Here is a 21,153-nt window from a genome sequence, read left to right on the forward strand (position 1 = left end):
TTACAACCCCTTTAAGTTATGGCTGATCGGTGCTTTGTGAGTTTTATGCAACTTATATTTTCAATGAACTCTATATGGTACATGTTGAATCATCAGCAGGATTCATTGTAATCTGAAGAGAAACTGACAATAAACATGACAAGTTTGCTTACTTATAGCAGAAGTTTGCATTGTGTGTGTAGTATCTACACAAGTTTCCATCATCGGGTGGTGTAGCGCAGAAAAAAATGGTGGGAGACAAGTTATAGCGACCGGTTTTGCAGAACTCATCAGTTTCTCTTGGAACTCCTGGTTCAATAGCAACTCGATCACCTGAAAAATTTCAAGCCAACAATCAAGAAAAAACGTAAATTTATTTACATATTGCCCTAATCTTCAGCTTATTGCTTGCACATTTCTGCGGCCAGCAGCATTACCAACCTACCAGAGTTCCTTTCCTTTAGGCCAGCCTTTAGTGCTGGGGCTACCATCAACACAGTATGGTAAAGTGCTGCTGCTGAAGCTCCAGACAAACATATGCAGTTGGTGTACACAATGCTGTACCATGCCCACTTAGTTTTCATTTTCATTTTTGGGCCTATTCAGCTGCCTAAAGACATGAGATGGCATTTGGAAGCGTAGGGAAGATCACTCTTATAAATAATAGCTTTTGTGCAAAAGATGCTTATAAACATGCAATTTTATGGCTATGGAGAAAGAAAGGCGAGCAAGGCCCCTTGGTACTAGCTTGTTTCAGGGAAGAGAAGACACTGATAAGCCAGGAAAGCCTAATCCAACCATTTCCCTTTTTCCACCTTGTAAGAATGGCATAGGTGGGGGGAACATGTACAGACACATCACTGTTGACCTGGGCAAGATTCATTTTATATGTCTATAGGCGCCACTAGAACAATACACCCCAAAGGATATAGCACCTACTAAGGCTACCAAAAACATAAATAATTTATTAAACATATATTGTAAGAAAAAGACAGTACATAGGTCAAACCCCCTCTACGAACGCTCTCTGTCTATACCTACCCCCCCCCCCCCACCGCACGCCCTGGCTTTCACTTCCTATTCCCAAAAACCCTCCTCTCCCCCCTCAGCTCTATATGGTCAGGTCCTGTGAGAATCCCTCAGGTTATGACTCAACAGCCCCAAGCATTGCCAAGAGTAAACATCATTATAAGAGGTGGTATCAAAAAGTTTTGATACTAGTTTTGTAGCACGCCAACAAATGGCAGAATAGGCTGCACACAAAGTCATAGGGAGCACCAAGTTGTATAAGTCAGTGAGCCAAAAGACATCGTCCTTTGTACATCGGGAGCTGTGCAAATGGGTTTGTGTGAAAGCTACAGTGCCTACAAACGATGGGATATATACTGGAATTTTTTTTTATACTACCAGTAGTATTGGTGGTGATCAGCAACTTGGGCACAGTACACACTGTGGCGACCTAAGCGCCTGGCAAGTTGCGCCCCATTCAGTGCAACAGAACCTTTCTAATCGAAGCCTTTCACACTGGGGTGGACTGAGAGGTGCTTTTCAGTCGCTACCGTTTCACACTGGGGTGGTTTGAGAGGTGCTTTTCAGGTGCTACCCTTTCACACTGGGGTGGTTTGAGAGGTGCTTTTCAGGTGCTACCCTTTCACACTGGGGTGGTTTGAGAGATGCTTTTCAGGCACTATTTTTAGCGCTAAAACACCTGAAAAGCGCCTCAGTGTTAAAGTAGCAATAGTGGGTTAATTGACACTGGTGCCACTAATGCAGCACAAAGAGGTTAATTAACACTGTACATCAGGGGTGCCCATCCTTTTGAAGAGTGAGGGCCAATTAAGCAACTTGGTAACTGGTCAAGGTCCACAATGAGCGGAGGGTGCAGAACAGTTCACCTGTGGCTTGCACTTTGCCATAGACTTCTATTATATCATATAGGTGCGGTGCACTTTCAGAAAGCTCACCAAACTCGCAGGTAATAGAAGTGTATGGCTCAGTGCATGTAACCCGCAGGTGCACTGCTTTGCACCTGTGGATCCGTTTGAAAGCAGCCCAGTAACCACTGGAGAACAGATATGCCCATATATACACTGTGATTTTAGTAATAAACTTACCTTTAATAACATTATTCTATTCTATTTTATTCCATTTTAGAGCAGGAGGTCGTGGGCCACATCAGAGGGCTCCACGGGCCACATGTGGCCCCCGGCCACTGGTTGGGCACCCCTGCTGTACATCAACCGCAGGTAAACCACCCCCAAGAGTTATGTCATCTGCAGATGGGATGGCAATCTGCTTACATGTGCGATGCAGTGCTTGGTTCCTCCTCACTCGCATGTCACAGCTCCGGTGTTCTATCGAACAGTTCAGGCAGCATAACTCTCTGCTGCATTTCCATTCTGACTCCCAGCCGGCCTCTCAGTGATGTCAGGCCGACTGGGACTAGGAAGCGCCTGTCAGGAAAGTGAAGGCCGGGTGTGGCTGTTCTTAGGCTTGTGCCTGGTGCAGGAGCACACTTGGCACCTGTTGCAGGCAGCTAATAGTTATGTAGCGTGGCTGGCGAGTACAGACGGTCAGTGTGCTCATCCAGCCAGGCATTTCTCCTGCGCCCCCTTGCTCCAGTAAATGTTCAGCCCAAGGCATCCCCCCTCCCACTCTTGTACCAGCCCTGCTTCATGTATGCTCTATCACTCACTGAATCCGGAGAGGCCCAGCACAAAGATCTAACCACTGATTCCAGAATAAGTAAAAAAGTTAGTCACTCAGTGACTGAGCTACAAATTCCTGGAATAACAGCGACACAAACATTCCGATAACTGTAATTCACTTATTGTTAACAGAAAAACCAATAAGGTGAATGATTTGTTAGCTAAACAAAATTGCCTGTCTGATATGGCCCTCTAGCAGAAATCAATGTAACCTGCTGAGGCTTCATGCACACTGGCATAAAAAACAATTGCTTCTACAGGAGATTTGTGTTCTGCCTGTAGAAGCAATTCAATGTTATCCTGTGTGTTCATGCACATTATGACGTTTACAGGCATATTGTGAGATTAACGTTAAGAGGCAGAAAAAAAAACCTTCTCATTCGCGTTTCTGATTGGCGCTCACTGGCAGGAAAAAAAGCTGAGTTAGACTTACCGGTAACTCCTTTTCTGAGAGTCTTCCAGGACAACCCATGAGACCTAGGGCTCCTCCTACCAGGACAGGAAACACGTTACTCCCACCAGATAAAAGGGCGGTCCTCCAGGCCCCATGTCAGTCTTCTCGAGAACAGTAGGACTTCCCTGAAAAACATATGCATAATACACATAACTTCCATACAACTCCGGGTGGGAATCCGGCTGTCCTGGAAGACTCTCAGAAAAGGAGTTAACGGTAAGTCTAACTCAGCTTTTCTCCCAAGCATCTTCCAGGACAGCCCATGAGACAATGACAATTACCAGTCTAGGTTGGGACAACTGCCTGAAGGACATGGAAAACATGGAAATCGATGGACAGCCGCACTCCGGATAAACTTGAGAAAGTTGTCTTTATTGATAAAAGTAAGACATGTACATCCAAAGATACAGTCACATAAGGGGACAGCCGATGCGTTTCGCACACAGTTAGTGCTTAGTCATGGCATAACGCCTGCTCTTGAGCAGATAGCAGATCCAGGCGATAATGTTTAATGAAGGTCGAATAACTGGACCATGTGGCAGCCTTGCAAATTTGTTCCGGTGAGGCACCAGCCCTCTCAGCCAAAGCTCTTGTTGAATGGGCAGTGACAAAGGGTGTAGGAACTTCTCTAATTGTTTAAGCTTCCGAGATGGCTTCCTTGATCCATCTAGCCAAAGTGGCTTTAGATGCCCTCTTACCCTTGTGCGTACCTGAAAAAAGGGACAAATAAAGCGTCTGTTTTCCTAAAGGTCTTAGTGACCTCCAGATAGACGAGAAGGATTCTTATTACATCTAAAAAACTAAACTTCCTTTCTTGATCGCCCTGTGGAGAACTACAAAAGGATGACAGAACAATGTCCTGCGATCTGTGGAATGTACTGGCCACCTTCGGCAAAAAACCTGGATCAGTTTTTAACCACTTAAGGACCCCTTCACGCCGATATATGTCGGCAGAATGGCTTGGCTGGGCACATTCACGTACATGTACGTTGCCCTTTAAGCACAGCTGTGGGGTCGCGCGCGTGCACGCGGCTCAGTCCGAAGCTGCGGACCCGATCGCCGCTGGAGTCCCGCGATCAGCTTCCCCGTTCTTCACTGTGGCACCGTCGTTGATCGTGTGTTCCCTTTTTATAGGGAAACACAATCAATGATGTCACACCTACAGCCACACCCCCCTACAGTTAGAAACACAGATGAGGTCACACTTAACCCCTTCAGTGCCCCCTCGTGGTTAACTCCCAAACTGCAATTGTCATTTTCACAGTAAACAATGCATTTTGTAATGAATTTTTTGCTGTGAAAATGACAATGGTCCCAAAAATGTCTCAAAATTGTCCAAAGTGTCCGCCATAATGTCGCAGTCATGAAAAAAAAAAAGATCGCTGCCATTAGTAGTAAAAAAATAATAATAATAATAAAAATGCAATAAAACTATCCTCTATTTTGTAAACGCTATAAATTTTGCGCAAACCAATCGATGAACGCTTATTGCAATTTTTTTACCAAAAATAGGTAGAAGAATACGTATCGGCCTAAACTGAGGAAAAAAATATGTTTTTATATATTTTTGGGGGATATTTATTATAGCAAAAATTAAAAAATATTGTATTTTTTTTTTAAATTGTCGCTCTTTTTTTGTTTATAGCGCAAAAAATAAAAACCGCAGAGGTGATCAAATACCACCAAAAGAAAGCTCTATTTGTGGGGAAAAAAATGACGCCAATTTTGTTTGGGAGCCACGTCGCACGACCGCGCAATTGTCAGTTAAAGCGACGCAGTGCCGAATCACAAAAACTGGCCAGGCCCTTTAGCTGCCTAAAGGTCTGGGTCTTAAGTGGTTAAAACAACTCGATCCTCAAAAATCATGAGGAATGGCTCCCTCACTTATAAGGCCTGAAACTCGCTTACTCTACGAGCTGAGGAAATTGCTACCAAAAATTTTTTTTTTAAAGTAAGTAACTTAATCGTGATATCCTCTAGGGCAGGGATATGCAATTAGCGGACCTCCAGCTGTTGCAAAACTACAAGTTCCATCATGCCTCTGCCTCTGGGTGTCATGCTTGTGGCTGTCAGAGTCTTGCTATGCCTCATGGGACTTGTAGTTCAGCAACAGCTGGAGGTCCGCTAATTGCATATCCCTGCTCTAGGGCTCAAAATAAAACTCTACCAGAGTTTAACCACTTCCCTACCGGCCCATAGTAAAATGACGTCCACAAAGAACTTCTGCCGTTCAGAGTGGACGTCATGTGACGTCCTGGGCTTTCCGGGTGGTTATCTGAATGATGCCTGCAGCTAGAGGCATCATTCAGATATCCTTCTAAACTGCCGGCGATTCTGCACAACGTAAGAACGATCATAGCGGCGGTTCCGCCGCTAGATCGTTCTTACAGGCGGCGGGAGGGGACATCCCCCCCCTCCCGCCGCCATCCGGTGCTTCTCCGGGCTCTCCCGTGCCATCGGGGGCCCGGAGAACGAATCGTCCGGCGCTCGCAGGAAGCATAGAGATGACTGGTGACCAGATGGTCACCAGTCATCTCTATGACCGTCGGAGGACCCGGGCGCGATGTGATGACGTCACGCCCGGGTCCCCGTAAGTAAACAAAGCCGCGATTGCGGCTGCTAAGCAACCACAAGCATGAGATCGGTGAATTTTTTTCACCGATTTCATGCTTTCCAGCCTGGAGGAGAGATGTGGGGTCTTATTGACCCCGCATCTCTCCATAAAGAGTACCTGTCACACACATTCCTATTACAAGGGATGTTTACATTCCTTGTAATAGGAATAAAAGTGATAAAAAAAAAAAAAAAATTAAAAAAAAAGTGTAAAAAAAGAAATAAATATATAAAAAAAAAAAGAAATACAAATTAATTTTTTTAACGCCCCTGTCCCCGGTAGCTTGCGCGCAGAAGCGAACGCACACGCAAGTCCCGCCGACATATGTAAACGCCGTTTAAACCACATATGTGAGGTATCGCCGCGTGCGTTAGAGTGCCAGCAACAATTCTAGCACTAGATCTCCTCTGTAAATCTAAACTGGTAACCTGTAAAAAATTTCAAATCGTTGCCTATGGAGATTTTTAAGTACCGAAGTTTGGCGCCATTCCATGAGTGTGCGCAATTTTAAAGCGTGACATGTTAGGTATCTATTTACTCGGTGTAACATCATATTTCATATTTTACAAAAAAATTGGGCTAACTTTACTGTTTATAAATTTTTTTAATTCATGAAACAATTTTTTTCCCAAAAAAAGGAGTTTGAAAAATTATTGCGCAAATACCGTGCAAGATAAAAGGTTTCAATGACCGTCGTTTTATTCCCTAGGGTGTCTGCTAAAAAAACATATATAATGTTTGGGGGTTCTGCGTAATTTTCTAGCAAAAAAATTATGATTTGTACATGTAGGAGAGAAGTGCCAGAATAGGCCTGGTATGGAAGTGTGTATAACTGCCCGGTATGGAAGAGGTTAAAGTACCAGGGACAGATCCCAAGTTGGACAACTTCTCACCACTACTGGTCTGGCCCTAGAAATGGATTTGAAGAATCTAGCTACCATGGGATTTTCCAAAAGAGAAAACTGGAGGAAAACACTGATAGCTGCCGCCTGTACCTTTAAGGTACTAACTGAAAGACCCTTGTCGACACCCTCTTGAAAATAATTCAAAATAGAAGGAACATCATGCGTTGATCTTTGGTTTTCAGACAAGCATGAATTAAACTTTTTCCAAACTTTGGAATATATGGCTCTAGTGACTGGTTTTCTGCAATTCACTAGAGTCTTGATTACTTTGTCAGAAAATCCCTGAGCCCTCAGTATCTTTTCTTCAGATACCAAGCCGTCAAGTTTAAGGAAGCCACCTGTGGGTGCGAGACTGTACCCTGCGATAGCAAGTCCTCTCTTTTCTGAAGCCCCAGTGGAGGCTCCGAGACCAGAGTCTGTATCAGGGAAAACCATGACCTCTTGGGCCAAAAGGGGGCGATCAGAATAAGGTCTGTTTCTTCTAGGAGAAATTTCCGGAGCACTTACGGAATAAGTCTGATCAGCGGGAAGGCATAGCAGAGGTTGAATGGCCACGGATTCGCCAGAGCATCGATCCCCAGTGAGTGATCTGCTGGGTTCAGAGAAAATAACTCCTCTGTCTTGCAGTTGTCCTGATTTGCGAACAGATCTGCTACGGGACAACCCCATTTGTCAGTGATCTCCGCAAATACCTCTGGATGAAGCGACCAATTGTCTCGCTCCACCTTGTGGCGGCTGAGATAGTCTGCCAGACAGTTTTGCTTCCCCTTCAGGTGCACTGCTGTAATTGAGGCTAGATTCTCTTCTGCCCATGACAAAATATCCTGGGCAATCAATTGAAGAATCCGACTCCTCGTGCCTCCCTGTTTGTTGAGGTACGCAACCGTCGCTATGTTGTCGGATAGGATCTGGAGATTGTGACCCCTGATTTACGACTGAAAAACCTGCAGGGCGCTCTGAACCGCTAGAAGCTCTCTCTGGTTTGATGAAGCTTTTGCTTCCCTCAAGGACCATTTTCCCTGTGCGACTTTGTCGCTGAGGTGGGCTCCCCACGGAACTGCCTGGCTGTCTGCTTTTTCTTATTTTCTGGAAAGGCCTTTTTTCTATCGGCCGTACGTTCCAGTGCCTCCTGCAGCCCTGGGCCAAAAAGATGATCCCCTGTTAGGAGAAGCCCACATAGGCGCAATTTAGAGGCTGCATCACCTGACCAGGTTTTAAGCCAAAGGCTTCTTCTGGCTGAGTTCACTAAAGCGGAGGTCCAGGTTGTCATTCTTACCGACTCTGCGGAAGAATCAGCTAAAAAACCCACGGCACTAAAAAGGAGAGTAAAGGATTTAAGAATCTCCTCCCTAGGGGTACCTGCCAACAGATGGGTTTGTATTTGTGTTAGCCATTCTTCCAAGTTTCTAGCTACACAAGTGGAGGCCAGAGCCGGTTTAAGATTCCCAATAGCTGAATACCAAGCTTTGTGAGGAAGGATATCTCCTTTCTTGTCCATCGGGTCCTTAAGCGTGGCCATATCATCAAACGCCAGGTCCGAACTTTTTGAAACCTTTGAAAGAGGTGCGTCTAACTTTGGATTTTTGTTCCATTAGCTGCACTGCATCCTCATCAAATGGAAACCTTGGGCCAGATTCAGGTACAATAGCCTAACTTTCGGCGGGCGTAGCGTATCTCAGATACACTACGTCGCCGTAACTTACATCGGCAGGTCCCGTATTCAGAAAGAACAAGCGCTGTAAGTTACGGCGGCGTAGTGTAACTGTGCCGGCGTAAGCCCGCCTAATTCAAATGTGGAAGAGGTGGACGTCTTTTATGCTAATTACTCGTGACCCCACGTAAATTACGCTTTTTACGAACGGCGCATGCTCCGTCCATGAACGCATCCCAGTGCGCATGCTCCAAATTACGCCACAAATAGTCAATGCTTTCGACGTGAACGTAACTTACGCACAGCCCTATTCGCGAACGACTTACGCAAACGACGTAAAACGTAAAAAGCGCCACCTAGCGCCCAGCGTAAATATGCAACTAAGATACGATGGCGTAAGAGACTTACGCCGGTCGGATCTTAGGGAAATCTATGCGTAACTGATTCTAAAAATCAGGCGCATAGATACAACGCCGCACACTCAGAGTTACGACGGCGTATCTGGAGATACGCCGTCGTAACTCGTACCTGAATCTGGCCCCTTCTTTTTAGGTTACCAGAAAAGAAAGGTTTTCTCTCTGGATTTTCCCACTCCAGCTTGATAGCATCAAGGAGGGAACTGTGCACTGGAAAGACTTTAGAGCATGGGTGCTCAACCTGTGGCTCTCCAGCTGTTGCAAAACTACAATTCCCATAATGCCTCAGCCTTTGGGAGACATGCTTGTACCTGTCAGCGGCTTGCAATGCCTCATGGGAAATGTAGTTCCGCAACAGCTGGAGAGCCACAGGTTGAGCACCCATGCCCTAGAGGATTCCCTATCCCTGGGCCGTGTATCTGATTCTTCTGGAGAAGAACGGGTAGATCTGGCTTCAGCCTCAGAGTCTTCACTCTCTACACTCTGCTGCAGAGCGCTAACGACTGAAGCTTTTCTATTTGAGGATGTACCCTGTGGGGGAGCCTAAAAACTTGTCAATTAGATCCTTAAAAGAGCTAAAAGTAGACGTAAGCTCATCTCTGACCGAAGTCAGCATTTTTTGACAGGAGGCTACTGGGTCATCCTTCACTAAGCCATCTATACAGGTGGGCCAGCTTGGAGCGCAGAAGCTCCGCCCTTGCAAGCGCCATGGCTTCCTGATTCTCCTGCACAAACCAGCCTCGCTGTCTGCAGGGAAAGGACGCCACCTGCCGCACTGCGACCACCGATATGGGCTCAACGCCACCCCGGTCCTGGCCCTCCCCAGGCACAGAGAACAAGGGACAGCAGATTCTACCAACCTCTCCAGCGGAGATACTGCTACTGGCAAGGAAAGAGGTTAGTTAAAAATGTATCCCCAATTAGCCATTAGAGCCTCTGCTCGTGAGACCTGGTTCCAGAAAACATGTTACCCTCCGTCCGGAGGAAACACTAATACTGACATGGGGCCTGGAGGACCGCCCTTTTATCTGGTGGGGGTAACGTGTTTCCTGTCCAGGTAGGAGGAGCCCTAGGTCTCATGGGCTGTCCTGAAAGACGCTTGGGAGAAAAATAAATTAAACTTTGTACAAAAAAATGCTCTCTATGAATGTTTTTTACTCCAAAGACAACAGACGTTTTCTTAAGCCCAGTGTGCATGGAGCCTGAATATTGCTAGAAAAAAAATGTGAAGGAAAAACTATCATGGCTGTTCACCTTGCTTGAGATGAGTAACCGAGGATCCCACTTTGATCACTGTCCCTGAAGCTTCATGTCCAAGTACCATGGGTTTCTTCACAATGAAATCTCCAATGCGCCCATGCTGCCAGTAATGTACATCGGAGCCACATATTCCAACTGAATGCATTTTCAGCAGCACCTCTATAAAAGAAAATTACTGAATTACTTAAAAACAATGACTTCTTTACAATTAGTATATTCTTCTATCTTTATTGCAATCTCTCACACAAGGTGGTATATAACTTGCTGCTAATATTTAGATATAACCTTATTTCCCTAAACTTTTTTTCCTTAACCACAGCACACCTTTGTAAGTCCTCAAACACAAATGTCACAATGTCCTAAATTGTGATAACAATAAAGCTACCCTGTCCCTAACACATTAAAATAAAAAAAGGTGGGGGGGGGGGTAACTAAAACTGGATAGTGCACAATCTGGTGCAGATCTGCATAGAAACCAAAGCATAATTGAACAAGTTGAAATTAGAAGTTGATTGGTTACCATATAAATCCTGTTATAATAATAATAATAATAATAATAATAATAATAATAATAATAATAATAAAAATGCTCTGTGTTTCATCCTACTGGCCCCTACATGACTACAGGACATGGTAGTCTCTTCTTTTACAAGAGCATTATTTTCCTTTCAGTGATATGGTCTCATTAATTAATGTTACAGTAGTGAATTAGCAATGCACATCTGCATGCCTTCTTCTTATGCCTCACCATCAAAATGGCAAAGCATTCATAGAATTAATTAATTAATTAATTAATATAACCTTAAAGCCTAAAACACATGGGCCGACTGTCGGCCTACATCGGCTGGTACAAAAACAAGCCGTCCGACATTGGGGCTATGTGTATGGCAGCCGGTCCGACAGAAGCCAGCCGGTCCGACAGAAGCCAGCCGTTCAGTCGACTGTCGGATGAGCATGCTGGAAAACCAGCAGTCGACTGGCTGCCGATCAGCACTCTCAGCCAATGGGGCTGTCCCCCTGTCAGAACACAATAGAACTGCAGGGGAGATCACTGTTCTAACATCAGATTGTTAGTACAGCAGCTTTGACCGGATCTGTCAATTTTTTTTCATTCAACCACAGAAAAAATGAGTGGCGTGTACTAGGCTTAAAGTGATTGTAAAGGCAATAGTTTTTTTTTATGTTCATGCATTCCATTGGCTCCAGCTGCTGTCAAAGTTAGTCAGCCAATGAGGAGAGAAAGGGGGCAGGCCAGGCCGCAGCTCCGTGTCTGAATGGACACAGGGAGCTGTGCTCCGGCTTGGGTGCCCCCACAGCAAGCTGCTTACTGTGGAGGCACTCAACAGGAGGGAGGGGCCATGAGAGCCGAAGAGGGACCCCAGAAGAGGAGGATCTGGTCTGCTCTGTGCAAATCCACTGCACAGGGCAGGTAAGTATAACATGTTTGGTATTTTTAACAAACACATTTTTTTTTTTACTTTACAATTACTTAAAAGCGGAGTTCCGGACACAATTTCACTTTTTAAATATAAATACCCCTGTAATACACAAGCTTAATGTATTCTAGTAAAGTTAGTCTGTAAACTAAGGTCCGTTTTGTTAGGTTGTTACAGCATTTAGACACTTTATAAAATAGAAATTGACTGGGGCCATCTTAAGTGTGGGCATCATGAAGCCAGACTGTATGACTTCCTGGATTTCAGCCTTGCAAATCTCGCACATGCTCAGTGCTGCACAAGCAGTGTAATAGGTTTCAGATCAGGTTTCAGCACATGTACAAGTCACATGATTCTTCGAGACTGGGGAGTGCACAGACTCCTGGAAAGTTACACTCACTACATTCCCAGGAGTCTGTGCGGTGTAGGTTAGGAAGCTTAAGCACCTAGGTGCAGGAAGAGGGAAGATTAACTATTATACCTAGCAACAACACTTTGAAGGCATCTAAAAAAAAAATGTTTTTTCTTAAAGGACTAATGACATTTTTTTTAAACTACTGATGTAATGTTATATTTATGGGTGGAACTCCACTTTAAGTGGTGCACAGTAGCACTGTTATGTCTATGAATCTAAGCTCTAATGAGTAAAGTAGACCTGTAGTGCATTTCTAAATGCATGTACCTAATAAATATATATTTTACACCACAGACAACCTCAAAAGCAATTTGGATTGTATTAATCGTAACTTTGCAGTAACAAAGCTTCTTATTGTCTGCAACTGCCTAGCATGAGCCTTATAAAGAGGACAAACCAACAAAATCCATGTTGCCTGTTCTAGTGAGTATTCCCAGAGTTGACCAATAGTAATTCTAATGCCGTGTACAGGCGATCTGACATTCCGACAACAAAGCCGTGGATTTTTTTCCGACGGATGTTGGCTCAAACTTGTCTTGCATACACACGGTCGCACAAATGTTTTTTCTAAAATTCCGAACGCCAAGAACACGGTCACGTACCACAAATACGGTGGCACTAAATGGAAGTTCAATATCAGTCGTGTTAGTAGATGTTTTGTGAGAGACGATTCGTGCTTTTCAGTCTCATGCTTTTCAGTCCGTTACAGCGTGACGAATGTGCTATCTCCATTACGAACACTAGTTTTACCAGACCGAGCGATTCCGTCTTGTACTTGATTCAGAGCATGCGTGGAATTTTGTGCGTCAAAATTGTTTACACACGATCGGAATACACGAGAACAGATTTTGTTCTCAACTTTTCTGACAACCAGCTCTCAAATTTTTGTTGTCAGAAACTCCAACACACGGTCGGAATTTTTTTTCAAACATTTGTTGTCGGAAATTTCAAGTGTGTGTACGCAGCATTATAGTCATTTTGTTTGATATCATTGATGGCCTTCTGTAGTGATATGCAAAATGAAAAATAATCACAGCTGTTGCCATAAGAGTGAAGAAATAAACAAGAAGAATACAATAGTAAACAGTAAGTTACCATTTGGACCAGGTTCAGGAACTTGACGGTTTTCCTAAGAGAAAAAAAAACGAGTAAATATAACTTTAACTTATTCAGCAGATTACACAACAATTATGTATATAATATTGTAGTTATCCGTAGCTTTGTTACTGAATGCAGACAAGAATGTAAAAATCTATTTTCCGTTCACACAGAGTCCTGTCTGTTACTTCAATAACCGCAGACCTCATGTATGTGGAAAAAAACAATTAAAAGGAAGTGTTGCAGCCGCTGAGGGGCGGAGTAACAACATGGCGCCGTAAGGACTCAGGGCGGCAGCAGCAGCAGGTCCATGCTCCTCTCCTAGTGATGTAATAAAGGGATTCTGAAGCTAATCCACCCCGATTCATCGCTAAATCCCTATCTACATTGACCCACCTGATGTCCCCGTTGAAGCTGGCGGCGTGGATGCCTCTGTGCCGTGGGTCCGGCTGAGGGGTTTCCCGGGTGTCCTCCGTGCGGAGTAGTGGAGTCTGGGGATCGAACGCCGCGCTGAGGGGGTGTGTCAGTGCCTGTGCTGTGTGCTGTGTGATGCCTTGGATCTCCACGGGCCTCCGGTGATTGGCTACCAGGCGAAGTGACATAGGAGGAGGTCGAGGAAGTCGCTGGGAGACTGCGAGCACTACACGAGGTCTCGCTGGGTGCCGCTCCGGACGCCAACGCCGATACTGATTCCGGCTCTGTTACAGATGAGACGCGGTGGAGGTGTGGAACCCAGGGACCTGAAAGATGGCCAGCTAGCCCCCTTTGTCTCCATAAAAAAACGGTCAAAGTCCTCCCCCATAATACCTGCTTGGGACTGTACAGAAACGAGAAGGGAGGGGAGTTAGAGCGGAAATCGTGGAGGGGGTAAGGTGAATGAGACTGTGATATGAACATTGCAATACTGAATTAACATCTTTCGGTGACCTTGGTAAAGGAATAATCGCAGAGAATTACATAGTATTGCATATATAAGAGCTCTCAAGCACAAATAAATTCCAGGGAGTGCTGGAATAAAAGTTTTTTTAACTTTTTTTGAACTGAAGAGGCTTTAAGATCGTTAAAACTTTGTGGAACTATGTTGAAAACAAGGGCTCTAATTGGTATGAGATAAACAGAGATAAATAGCAGCTCCTGAGGAGATGGATGGATGCAAGAGGAGGGTTGCTTATTTAATCTAAATGTTACTATGAGATATTGATCCGAGTTTCTTGAGGTCCCAGCCCTAGTTGACAAAAGAAAGCCTGGTCAAAGAGATGATACAGGGACGGTAAAAACGGATATCGACTATTGAGTAACATTTATTAAAGGGAAGAGGGAGAAGAAGGACATTTTTTTTCGTTTTTTTTTTTTTCCTTTATTACCCCGACTTCAAGCACAAAAAATCTGGAGCCGGCAGGGGTCTGTGTTTAGGAGGAGGAGGAGGAGCTATACACACGCCGTCAGCCTCTGTCACCCCGGCTCACACACTCTGTCAGCCTCTATCAGCCGCTGTCACACTCTCTGTCAGCCTCTATTAGCCGCTGTCACACACTCGATCAGTCTATCGGTCCTGTGAGGGGCAGACAGCCCATCATTATAGTCCCTCTTAAAAATCCCTATATATAGGGGTTGGATAAAGGGGTAAAGATGGTGCGGAAGGCCCCAAAAAACACGCAGGGAGGGGGCTCAGGCCGCAGTACAATGAGGTCATATCTTGTGTCAGAAGGACTGGACCGGACACCGGATAGCCCCAAAGGAAACGACGATAACGGTTTATCTGGGACACCTATAAAGAGCAAAGGACAGACGGAGGGGGAGGTCCCAGGGAAAAAGAAGGAGAAAGATAAGGATCAATCTCCAGTAGCAAAAGGCCAGAGTAAAGTCCCTAAGACCCCCGAGAGTCAAAAACAACCCAGTTTGCTTTTTGACACTTCCCCGGAAGATACCCAAGCCCCCCCAACTAAGCAGGATATGATGGACATGACAGAAATGATATTACGCTTAGAAAGAACCATCAAGGGGGAAATGGGAGCGACAAGAAGAGATATACAGAGTGTGTTACATAGAGTGGAGGGGATAGAGGAACAACTGGAGGATCACAAAAATGCTATAAGGGAATTGAGAGATAGAGCTGATATGGACTGGTCAGAAATAAGAAATGTCCGCTATAAATTAGAGGACCAAGAGAACCGCAGCAGAAGAAAAAAATTGCATATAAGAGGCCTCCCAGAAGAAGTCAAAGACATAGAACTGGGGGAGGTGCTGAGAGGGATATTCAATACAGCCCTAAAAAGGGAGATGACAGCCCCTATGCACTTCGAACGGGTACACAGAATACAAAAATCATACAATACACACAGGGACCTACCAAGGGACACTATAGTAAGATTCATAGAATATAACCAAAAAGAACTGGTGTCTCAAAGTACAAGGAACTCTGCTACTATGGAATATAAAGGGGTTAAATTACTCGTGTTTTCGAATTTGTCCCAAGAGACATTAGCACGGAAAAGGGCACTGAAGCCATTAACCAGTCATCTACAGACAAAGGACATCCCGTATAGATGGGGTTTCCCAGCTTGTCTGTCGGTTAAGAGTCAGGGGGTTTCAGCGGTCATCCGCTTCCCGGAAGATGTAAAGGAATTCTGTAACAGGCTGAATATTCAACCTATGCAGTTAGACAACTGGGAAAAGAGACCTCCGGCCTGGAGAAGATGGAGGGAACAGGACTGGAATAAGGCATAGATTATTAAGCCTAATTTTGAAGTGGGGTGCTCTTTCTGGGGTTCGGGTGTGGGGAGGCAGGGGTGGGAGGATGGAGGACAAGGGTAGCTGGTTCTTAGGTTTCCAGGTATCCGGGGGGACTGTCCCCCGTTTCTTGTCCACCCCCTTTCTCTCTTTCAGGTAAAGGATGTTAGTAAGCCTAGTCTCTAGAGAGAGAATAAATGGAAATCACTTGGGGAGGGGGGAAGCTTGGAGCTGATATGCCGTCCCTGGACCAGGCGCCGTACCTTTTTTTAGGTGACGGGGCCTGGGAATTGGGGGGTCATAGTAGACATCCCGAGGAAAGGCTCACTTGGCAAGGGCCCTGGATGGGTACAGACCAAGTGAGTTCTAGCATTGAGGTTCAATGCGCAGGGGGAGGGATGGGAGAGGGTGGGGGGTATATGTTGTATATGTGGTCTCAAGGCACTTTGATTAAGATGTTTTCTTTGAATAAATCTGATGACGAGCCAGGAGTTTGGCTTGGTCTCTCTCTATATCAAGAAGGGGTCGGGGGTCTCTCATACCCTGTGGAGGTACGATACGTGCTCTCTTGGGAAAAAAAAAAAAATGAATCATAATAAATGGCTGCATTAAAAATCGCTACGTACAACGTGCGAGGGTTAAATAGCCCAAGTAAGCGATATCAGATACTACAGGAGATGAAGAGACTCACGGCCAATATAGTGTTCCTGCAAGAAACACACTTAAAGATAACATCAAAGACTAGATTAAATTCAAAGGAATTCCCTATATGGATTCATAGTTACTCTCCTAATAAGAGATCAAAGGGAACTGCAATAGGGTTTAGCAGGGACATACGGTTCTCCCTAGAAGCCACAGAAATAGATCCCGATGGGAGATATCTGTTTGCCAAGGGCACCTTATTGAATATGAAGTACACATTGGTAAATGTGTATTGTCCCAATGTAAGGCCGGCTGTATTTTTGAGAAAAATTTTGAATAAACTAGAAGGATTTAGAGAGGGTATGGTGATTCTTGCAGGTGATCTAAACTTTGTATTTGATCCACTATTAGATACTCAACCCGTCTCATTGAGGTCAGAAGGGAAATATCTCAGAATGATTAAGTATAAATTATATCAGATGCAACTGGTGGAGGTATGGAGAATCTTCCATCCAAAAGATAGGGATTTTACATATTTCTCATCGGTACATGGGTCATATTCAAGAATTGACCATGTCCTGCTAGATCATCGGCTGCTTGAAGGACTGATAGGGATAGAAATAAAATAGATAACGCTGTCCGACCATGCCCCAGTGGTGATGTCCCTGGACTTAGGGGAGATCCCGGATGGACCGAGAGTGTGGAGACTAGATGAATCCCTTATAAATAATACTGGAAAGGCCGATGATCTAGAAAAGGATATGGTCATATTCTTTAAAGAAAATAATATTGAAAATATTGCTCCATCTACGTTATGGGAAACGCATAAGGTATTTATAAGAGGGAGGCAGAAAAAGCCAAGAGGAAGAAGATTAGGCAGGCACGAAAACAAATATTACTAGAAGAAATTCAGGCCCTTGAACGGAAACATAAAGAACTACATGAAGAGCAAGTTCTAAGGGTATTAACTAGAAAGAGAGAAGATCTCCGTGACCTACTGGAACAGGAAACTAAATGGATATTTAATAATATGAACAACAAATTTTATGCCCTGGGTAATAAACCGGGGAGACTGCTAGCAAGGACCATAAAACCGAGAAACGCACAGAACCCTATCCTGAAAATAAAAGACAGAAACGGAGATATGAGACACTCCACCAGGGAGATAAGTAAAATATTCTATGAATATTACCAAATTTTATATAATGTTAACAAAGGGCAAGGGGAAATACAGTAGGTGTTTGTGATATTGTGCTTTTAGCACGACAGCGTCGCGCTGATACTCGGCGACAGGGTGCCGAGATCGCGCCGACATCTCACACTCACTGGAATAGTGACAGCACATCCCAGCAAGCGCGTCATAGAAGCGACGGGAGATCCGACTTGGATTCCCGCCAATTCTACACGTGTGCGGCGTTTGTTATGAATCCTGAGGGGGAAGTCCCCGCCGGATTTTAAATAAAAATCCGGCATGGGTCCCCCCTCAGGAGCACCACGTGGTAGGTATCACATGGGTAGGTACAGAGCATGATGGGACTGTGAGGCCTATATAGGTCCGATGCAAGGCGCGCATCCGTCATTTCAGCGAGGAGGACCGGCGTGGCAACATCGGGAGAAGGAGAGAAGTGAAGAACATGACGTCACAGCACGGAAGAAGAACTCATCACAGCACGGAAGGAGAAGACGTACATCACGGAAGAAGACACCGGACAGTGAGACGAAGAACCGGGGTGCGCCGAGTCAACAACGGAGAGCGGCGAAGACAGAAGGAGAACCCCGGAGAGTTGAGAAGACCCGTCGGGATAGCGGAAGAAGAAGAGCCCCGCCGAAGACGCCGGAGGAAACCCGCCGGGGGGGTGGGGGCTTTTTTAAAAGCCACCCCCCCCCGGCGGTGGAAGAGAACCAGACGGCGGCCCCCACCCACCCGAAGACGTCAAAGAAGAAGCCCCCCCTGGTAAAAGAGCTAATAAAGAAGACAGGGGGCGGCCTCCGGAGCAGAAAAATAAAATATTTTAATACACTGTGTGGTTTATTTGTGTTTTTACCACTTTTCTTGCAGGTGAATGGGTAGGGGTACGATGTACCCCATACTCATTCACTTAGGGTGGGGGGCCGGTATCTGGGGGCCCCCTTATTAAAGGGGGCTCCCAGATTCCGATAAGCCTCCCGCCCGCATACCCCGACAACCAACGGCCAGGGTTGTCGGGAAGGGGCCCTGTCCTCATCAACATGGGGACAGGGTGCTCTGAGGTGGGGGGGGGGGGCCGCAGTGCGCCCCCCTGCCCCAGAGCACCCAACCCCCCCATGTTGAGGGCATGCAGCCTGGTACGGCTCAGGAGGGGGGGGGGGGGCGCTCGCTCGTCCCCACTCCCTTCCTGGCTGGCCGGGTAGCGTGCTTTGGATACGGGTCTGGTATGGATTGTAGGGGGACCCCCTACGCCGTTTTTTTCGGCGTAGGGGGGCTCTCCTTACAACCCATAACAGACCTAAGGGCCCGGTATGCTCCTGAGGGGGGACCCATGCCGGATTTTTATTTAAAATCCGGCGGGGACTTCCCCCTCAGGATTCATAACAAACGCCGCACACGTGTAGAATTGGCGGGAATCCAAGTCGGATCTCCCGTCGCTTCTATGACGGCTCTGTATCCATCGCGGCAAGCCAGCTCGGCGCTGGCTCCCGCGATGGGGCTCGTAGGTGCTCAATCTCGCTGAGAAAGAGAGCGAGATTGACACAAAATCGGGTTCACCTACTGTAGCAGTCCAGAATAAAAGGGAAAAAATTAAACAATATTTAGAAAAGGTCAAGACCCCGGACCTGGCTGAGGAGGTAATAAACAATTTAGAGAAAGAAATAACAAAAGAGGAAATAAGCCAAACGATCAGGAACCTTAAAATGGGAAAGAGCCCTGGCCCTGATGGGTATACGTCACTATATTATAAGAGATTTGGGGAGACACTAGTGCCATTTTTCCAGAAATATATGAATTCTATAGGGGAGGGTCTGGTAATGCGGAAGGAGGCTCTGAATGCCCACATAACTCTGATAGGGAAGGAGGATAAGGACCCATCCTTATGTGCCAGCTATAGGCCCATATCTTTGATAAATGTGGACATAAAAATGTACTCAAAAATCCTTGCAGAGAGAATAAGAACGCTCCTGGCTGGTTTGATAGAAAATGACCAGGCAGGGTTCATACCCGGGAGAGAAACGAGAGAAAATATCCTAAGGGTAATATTTCTGATACAGAAAGCTAAAAAGAATAAAGAACCAGTAGTATTCCTGTCCTTAGATGCCGAAAAGGCGTTTGACAGGTTGGACTGGGAATTTATGCTAGCAAATCTGTCCCATATAGGATTTGGCCCGAGCATGCTTAGGTGGATAGGGGCTCTGTACTCAAATCCCTCGGCACAGGTGAGGGTGAATGGAACCCTGTCGGATAGTTTCCCACTTTTTAATGGGACCCGGCAGGGTTGCCCACTATCGCCCCTCTTATTCGTTTTATCCTTAGAGCCGTTATTAGAAACAATACGGATGAACCAGGAAATAGAAGGGATAAAACTAGAGAGAAGGGAGCACAAGATATCTGCATTTGCGGACGACATGATGCTTCATGTATCTAATCCTAGGGTGACATTACCTAGGATAATGTCAGAATATGAACAATATGGTGAGATTTCGAATCTCAAAATCAATAAAGAAAAAACGGAGATAATGAGCATATCTTTAAGTCCACAAGAGCGCAGGGAACTTGAGGCCCTATATCCATTTAAATGGAAGCAGAGGAGGATGAAATATTTGGGTATTTTCTTATCTAGCACAGAAAGATACCTCTATGAAGATAACTATATACTAATATTGAACAAAGTAAAATCAGAATTAAAAGGATATAGTATAGATAGAGTTTCATGGTGGGGAAGGATTAATACTATAAAGATGATGATTCTGCCCAAAGTTTTATATATTTTCCAAACACTCCCGATAAAAATTCCGGAGATATTTTTTAAAGTCCTGGAAAGGATAATAAGAGGTTTCATATGGATGGGGAAAAAGCCTCGTATAGCGGCAGAGACCCTGATTAGATGTAAAGAGGAAGGAGGAATACAGCTGCCGGACTTTAAAAGGTATTATGATGCGGCCATATTAAGGAGGATTATAGACTGGGGGCAGGGTGAGGGTGGTTGTAAAAAAAAAGTGGGTGGAAGTTGAAGAAAGCTTAAGTAAGAAAGATCTGGGAAATATAATATGGGTACCGAAGCAATATAGAGGTCTGCCCAGTGATACTCCTGTAATAACAAAAGAAACTTTTAGAATATGGGACAAGGTCTGTAGGTTTAAAAAATGGCTTTTTAATAGTCCGCTGCTGCCACTCACGGGTACAGATTTCTTCCCACCTGGTAAGGGAGGAGGGATGTACCTGAGGTGGGCGACCTCGGACACTTTGAAATTGAAGGATGTAATAAAGGGTAATGAATTATGTTCGGTGGTAGAACTTCAAGAAAGATATGGACTGTCCCCAGGAGACGGGTGGAGGCACAGACAAGTTCAACACTTTGTAAACACTTTGCCAAAACCCCTGAGAGCTATGAATGAACTAAATCAATGGGAAAAATATATGACCCAAGGAGGAATGGGAAGGCAGGGAATATCAAGTGTTTACAAAATGTTGACAACCACGATAGAACTGGGTGGATTGAATATGATAGAAAGCTGGGAAAGAGAACTGAACCAAACCATATCTAATAAAAAGAAGAGACAGGTTTTCGACTATGTCCATACTACATCGATGGATGCAAAAGTAAAAGAAACCAATTATAAATTACTCACTAAATGGTATTATGTCCCAGT

General features: G+C 45.2%; 1 protein-coding gene across 3 annotated transcripts in view; it reads right to left on the minus strand.

The window, feature by feature from the left end:
• The window catches only part of SORD (sorbitol dehydrogenase), a 130,285-nt gene that overhangs the window by 39,484 nt on the left and 69,648 nt on the right, over positions 1-21,153 (minus strand). For all 3 annotated transcript variants that reach the window (XM_040342848.1, XM_040342846.1, XM_040342847.1), the window contains 3 exons: positions 12,934-12,967; positions 9,982-10,146; positions 153-312 (listed from right to left, as the gene is read on the minus strand). In XM_040342848.1, coding sequence (XP_040198782.1) covers positions 153-312; positions 9,982-10,146; positions 12,934-12,967 — 359 coding nt within the window. The remainder of the gene's footprint in view (positions 1-152; positions 313-9,981; positions 10,147-12,933; positions 12,968-21,153) is intronic.

Source organism: Rana temporaria, chromosome 3 (assembly GCF_905171775.1).
Source record: "Rana temporaria chromosome 3, aRanTem1.1, whole genome shotgun sequence".
NCBI classification, from domain to species: Eukaryota; Metazoa; Chordata; class Amphibia; order Anura; family Ranidae; genus Rana; species Rana temporaria.